This window comes from Triticum dicoccoides, chromosome 7B, assembly GCF_002162155.2.
Source record: "Triticum dicoccoides isolate Atlit2015 ecotype Zavitan chromosome 7B, WEW_v2.0, whole genome shotgun sequence".
Lineage (NCBI taxonomy): Eukaryota > Viridiplantae > Streptophyta > Magnoliopsida > Poales > Poaceae > Triticum > Triticum dicoccoides.
The window spans coordinates 189958632-189965038 of record NC_041393.1 but is presented as its reverse complement, the minus strand read 5'-3'; the positions used below and the strand labels follow the sequence as shown (position 1 = coordinate 189965038).

Below are 6407 nucleotides of genomic sequence, written 5' to 3'. Positions count from 1 at the left end.
GCTTTATGCAAAATTGTTAACCATAGAGCTTTCCACCAGCCAAATATGCATGTAGTGATAGCATTTATTCTGTTCATTACTCTATGTGTTACATTGCCAGCATATTCGATGTGCTGACCCGTTTCGGGCTGCAACATTCATGTTGCAGACTTTTCAAACGATGAGTAAGGTGTCATAGGTCGTTGTCTTTCACTCAGTGATGCCGTTGGAGTTGATGTACTCACTTTGTCTTCCAAGCCTTCCGCTGTTATCGATTTTAGATGGCCTTAAGCCATATTATTGTAATAAGTTCCCTTTTGAGACATTCGATGTAATAAGTGTGTGATTGCTACTCTGTTATTAATCCTCAAGTACTGTGCGTGTCAGCATTACCGATCCAGGGATGACACTGATGCACAGAGATCAGACTATTTAAACTCTGGTCGCTACATAAATCAAAACTATATCTAGCTAGATTGTTGGCCAATCTATTGTCCTTCCTAGGACAATGCATGGAAGAAACAACACCTATACGGAGAGCCTTCCGAAAGCAATATGTTAATATAGCGGAGTAAGGGCTCTAGATTTCATTTACACCATTGTGAGCTTGAATAATTTCTATCGAATCTGATTCAACAATCACCGATTGACAGCCATGGTCTTCCAACAGTTTCAGCCCTCGCTAAAGCGTGATCGCCTCCGCCGTTTTCGCATCATGGAGATGATTCAACAACCACGATGCCCCCGCCACAGCTTCACCACGATGGTTTCAGATAATAGCAGCTGCCGCACCCGTACCATTCTCAAAATAAGCTGCATCCACGTTCAACTTATACGATTTACCTGGAGGTTTCTTCCACATCATTGTCTCTGGTTCCTTTAGATTCATGGCTCGTCTGAAATTACTTGTGATAGTCTGGATAGCGAATGAGTACTTCTAGGATTCAGAACTATTAATGGAGGTGGACTTTTAGACTTGGGTTAAAAAAGGGTTTCACAAAAAGAAGAATCCAACACTCACGTGCCAACACCTACTCTCCATGATCTATTGCTTATTTTTATTTACTAGAACCGTCCTTTGCTCAACCTCTGCCCTTCAAGAATGTGTCATGCCTAGCCGAAAAGGGTTCTTTTGGTGATGGTGCTCAAAATGGCCGCCGGCACATGACGACGCACATCTAGAAAAATAATTAATGTCAAACCGCCAGCTTTGTGCCCATTTTCACGTGATATGTTCACAAGGTTTGGTGAAGATGACGGTTTCTTTGTTTAGTAGGACGAAGCTTCCACTTGTAATATATGTTACAAATATGAAATGATGAAAACTGTCATTTTGCACATAGAGAGCCATAGGGTGCCTTATCTGGATACACCGTCGATAAGATCGACATATGTACACGAGAAACCAGCTAAAAATGCGCCCGCGTGTTCCTCCCTGTCGCCCCAGTTTTACCGCATTTCTGTTCATCTCTCCTGACGGAGCACCATCGTCTGTTCCGTGACGCATCATCACACTCCTATCCTACCTTTTCGAGCACATGTGTCCCTGGCAGCTGGGCCCGTCCCAGCGAACTCGGGGGCGCGAGGGCCCGTCCCCGCAACTTACCGCGGCCCAGATCTAGCCCACGGAACCCGAAGTGGAAGGAACGAACGAACTTTATCTCCTTCCGGTTGCCCGTTTCGTCTCTCCGCCCCGCCGCTCGATTTGGGGGCTGGCTCTGCTTGCCTGCAACGCCACGCCACGCCACGCCACGCCCACGGGTTGGTTGCTTGCTTGCTTCCCCATGAAGGATTTCCCTCGCGCAATGTGGGTTGTTTGATCTCAGCCGGAGGCCTGTTTAACCCCCTATATCTTCTCTCGGCTGTTCCATCTATCCTCCTATCCCGGCGGTTGGTTGGTGGCTTCTCCCCTCCGCGCTTCTCTCGTCTGCTCCTGGCGAGGGTTTTTCTCCGCCGTTTCCAGGTGAGGTCGCCCCGCTAAACCCTACCCTCTTTTTCTGCCAAGATTTGCTCGCTCTTCTCCGCAGACTGCTGATTCTGCTCAGGCTCCTTCGATTCTTGGCTGCTTCGTTTGTACAGAGAGTAAGGGGACGTCAGACAGAGGGGGGATTGGTTAGGCGAGGCGGCCATGGGTGCGTTCGGCTCCAAGGACAACTCGTCGGGGCGGCACCACCACCATTGCAACCAGGACCACAGCAAGAACGCCGCGCCGGGAGGGAAAGACCGCTTCGCCAAGTTCGGCGACGATTACCACACCCTGGAGCAGGTCAGCCGGATCGATCGGTGATTTCTTCTTGCTCCGCGGTTCCATTGCTTCCTCCTAGTACAGCGGTACACGCGGGCCTCGTGGAATCGTCGGCCGTTTCGATTGGCTGGAAATAGTTCCGTGGTGCGTGAATTGTGTGCTGTGATCCGTTCTAGCCGTGTTGGAGGGAACTGCATTTGTTGCTGTGCTAATGTCAAGAATTAATCGATTCATATACATCCTCTGAAGGTTGTTCTGTTCTTCTCTGTTTTGTTTTTTGGGGGTGGTAAAATTTCCCAAATGTGTGATAATTTGCAATCGTGCACTGATTCTTGAAGTAAATGTAGAGCTCTTGATATGCTTACTTGCCAACCACTGACTGGAGTCTAGCCGTGTTAGTCGCACACTTACTTGCCAACCACTTATTTTGTGTGTGGAATGCTCTTTGTGTAGGACTAATTTACGTTATGCATCTCGCATACCGAGTTCTTATGTTCCCATTTACAGAACATGTGACATAACACATCTTTCCCATACCACGATAATTCAGTTTAGTTCTTATGTCCCCTGCTTAATCTAGGTGACTGATGCTCTTTCACATGCTGGACTGGAGTCCTCAAATCTAATCGTTGGGATTGATTTCACCAAGAGCAACGAATGGACAGGTTTGTTCAATGATGAAAACATCACGTCACGATAATTTCACTCCTTGTTTTCCTTGTTGTGCTTTCTCCTAAAAAATGACTGGTGAGTTATGATTGCTACTTTTAATTAGGTAAAGTGTCCTTCCACAACCGGAGCTTGCATGCAATAGGGAACACTCCAAACCCATATGAGCAGGCTATATCCATTATCGGGAGAACCCTCGCACGATTTGATGAGGACAATCTGATACCATGCTTTGGATTCGGTGATGGTCAGTACATAGCATGCCTCGAGGCTCTTTTTTCTTGTTAAAAAAATGAATATATGACAATCCTGTTTTCAAACTACAGCTACTACTCATGACCAAAAGGTATTTAGCTTCTATCCTGAGAACCAACCGTGTGATGGCTTTGAACAAGCACTTGGGCGATACAGAGAAATTGTTCCACAGCTTCATTTGGCTGGTTAGTGTATCAGAATTTTGTAGCCTTCTTCAATTAAACGTGCTAATAATAATGTCGCTTATATGATTTACTTTTACCAACAGGTCCCACTTCATTTGCACCTATGATTGAGACTGCTATTGGGATTGTTGATAGTAGTGGTGGCCAGTACCATGTTCTGCTCATAATAGCAGATGGACAGGTTTATTCTCGTACCAGTACTGTGCTGATTCTTTTGTAAACTATTACCTGAGTTAATGAGTTCATAATTCATTATTCTTGTTATGCTTTCCTTGCAAATTCGCACAGGTTACACGCAGTGTTGACACTGGTAATGGCCAGTTGAGCCCACAGGAAAGGGAAACTATAGATGCCATTGTGAAAGCAAGGTAATAATATACCTGATGTTTCCACAATTAAGATCATTTTTAAATTGTATTTACTTAGAAACTGTCTTACTGAACTCTTATATTTCAACACAATTGCGATTTCTTTTTCCAGTGACTACCCTTTGTCAATTGTGCTTGTTGGAGTCGGTGATGGGCCCTGGGATATGATGAGGCAATTTGATGACAACATACCTTCTCGTGCATTTGATAATTTCCAGGTAAATCCTTTTGTTAATCTTTGTTGATTGACCGTCTATATTTGGACTGGACTTAGCATGAGAAATACTGATGTTGGTTCAATGCAGTTTGTTAACTTCACAGAGATCATGTCAAGGCCTATTCCTACTAGCAAAAAGGAGGCAGAATTTGCTCTTTCAGCACTTATGGAGATCCCAGCTCAGTTCAAGGCAACAATGAACCTCCAGCTTCTTGGGTATTTTACTATTTAACCAAACTCACATAATTGCTGAAAAACTACAGCCCTGGCCTTTCTGCAGCAGTAGTCCCAACTCCTTTGTATTTCTCTTGGGCAGCAAACAAAGAGGATTTCCGCACCGATCAGTGTTACCTCCACCTGTGAGTGTCTATCGACAACCCTCTGGATGCTCAACTGTCAAGCAGACTCAATCGCCTGGCACCAGCTATGGGTCGCCACAGAAGAATGCATCAGCACCTCGACAGGACAGTGATGTGGGTGATCAGCAGGTACGTTTCAGTGTCTTGTAAGCAGCAATTTTTGTATGCTGAGTGATGTGGCTACGCTTGACACTTGTATCCAATGCTGAACTCGTTCTGCAGACTTGTCCAATCTGCTGGTCTGAAGCAAAGAACCTGGCTTTTGGATGTGGGCACCAGGTATTCAAACGTCCTGAAAATGCATCTTAAATGTTTTTTGGGGTCTGATGTTAAATCACCAAGTTTTTGAACTGATAAAGCGCTGATGTATCGGAATAATGCAGACATGCGCCGACTGCGGGAAAGATCTGAAGGTTTGCCCCCTTTGCCAGAGAGCGATCTCCACAAGGATTAGGCTCTACTGAAGCTCTTGAGCGAGAAGCAAGCTATATAGTTTGTGCACACTTAGGATATCGAGAAAAGAACGTCGATGTTGCTACCAAGGAAAGTGTAAATATACACATTGCCCCTAGTATCGATGTAGTTCCATCGTTCAAACCTAATGCTAGTGTTACTAGTGGCTGGTACCGAATGCATTTGGCTGTCAACCTATGTGACCTTTTATGCCCTACGCAAAACCCGAAAACGCCTTGCATTTTGGTATACTTCTTAGTAAATGAATGAATACAAATGGGCATCCCACAATGCATGGTAGAACAACTTGTATTGGTTTATGAAAAACACACGGATAGGATAAGCCGTCGCAGACAGTTAGCAAAGTGGTAGCAAGACCTGAAGAAAGGCATAGTAAAGGAAGGAAGGAAGGAAGGAAGGAAGGAAGGAGGAGCCGAGGCCTGCTTGACTCCCTCAATGCCAACCAGGAGGGACGCCTCCCACAGTGGCGCGCTTCTCGGATGGCATTCAGGGAGCCAGGCAAGCGGCACCAGCCAGCCAGCCATACATGCACTAACCTTTTGCATCAAGCATTCAAGCTGGCCGGACTGCACCATCGATTCATCCATACACGGCTAAGCTGCACCCCGGCAATACAATGCCGACGAAACAGCTCCACAGTTCAAAGAAAACTGAGAGTGAGGTGTGAGGATGAGGAAGGCACGGCGACACACGCCATATATAGCACTCCTAGGAAGGAAGGACGGCGGAAGGAGAGGCAGAGGCTGCACCACGGACACGAGGAAGGATTTGGGTGCACTGTGCCATCGGTGCATATACGTCCGTCCATGCTACCCCATCGCTAGAGAAGGCCAAGTCGGGAGGACCAGAGCGGGAGCGCAGCGCGCTGTAGCAGTCAGGGAAAGCTTGGCTCGCCTGTCTAATCGCTAGAGGCTAGCTCGCCTGCCAGTCACCCCTGACGCTCCAGAGTGGCGGCCGGTGGCACTGTCGCTCGCTGGCCCGGTGGCGGTGGAGCAAGACAAATGCGCTAGGCGCTGAGGGTGGGGAGCTCGACAGCTCAGTGCTTGTCTCGTTTCGCGCGCACTGCCAGATCCCACCGGTGCTGGTTGGTGCCACGGATTTCCTATCGCCATTCACAAGCCGCCGCTGGGTGAGAGAGAGGCTGGGAAATCCGGACTGGTGTGCTGTTTACCCCGATACCAAAGTGCTTAATCTGCCTACTGTTTTGAGTGATCATGTGTCCATTCTCATCTCTACTGATGGCCAATTTCGTAGGCCCAAGCACTTGTTTTAAGTTTCAAATTTTGTGGCTTCTTGAGAAAGATTTTCAAAATCATGCCGAAGAGGCTTAGAACAGTACAAGAAGCTTCCCCTTTTTTGTTAGGGCTAAGGGCATCTCCAACGCGGACCGTCAAACTACCCGCAATCGCGCGATCCAGACGTGTTGTATCATCCACGCAAACATGTATCGATTTGCTCGGCGGTCCGTACACATTTTCTCCGACACCCGAGGCCCACTAAATCCCCTTCCCGGTCCCATTTCCTCCCACCCCGCCCCTTCCCCTCTTACTTTGCATCAGCACCCTCCACCTCCATCATCGCTGATGTACCTCTTCGGCCGCCACAGAGGCATCGCCTTCCAGCACCGATGGAGCCGTTTGTACCCAAGTACACCCC

General features: G+C 47.4%; 1 protein-coding gene across 3 annotated transcripts; it reads left to right on the top strand.

The window, feature by feature from the left end:
• The first annotated feature begins 1658 nt into the window (after positions 1 to 1658).
• Positions 1659 to 4979, top strand: LOC119340204 (E3 ubiquitin-protein ligase RGLG2-like). 3 transcript variants are annotated; one of them, XM_037612104.1, is made up of 12 exons: positions 1659 to 1942; positions 2059 to 2245; positions 2805 to 2889; positions 3000 to 3140; positions 3220 to 3333; positions 3417 to 3514; positions 3622 to 3701; positions 3814 to 3919; positions 4007 to 4134; positions 4235 to 4406; positions 4500 to 4556; positions 4661 to 4979. In XM_037612104.1, exons 2-12 carry the CDS (start codon positions 2108 to 2110, stop codon positions 4739 to 4741), a joined length of 1200 nt encoding a protein of 399 aa, XP_037468001.1. In that variant the 5' UTR covers positions 1659 to 1942; positions 2059 to 2107; the 3' UTR covers positions 4742 to 4979. The 3 variants fall into 3 exon arrangements, with proteins under 3 accessions (XP_037468001.1, XP_037468002.1, XP_037468004.1); XM_037612105.1 differs by having other exon boundaries at positions 2025 to 2245; XM_037612107.1 differs by having other exon boundaries at positions 1659 to 1947.
• Positions 4980 to 6407: the final 1428 nt, after the last annotated feature.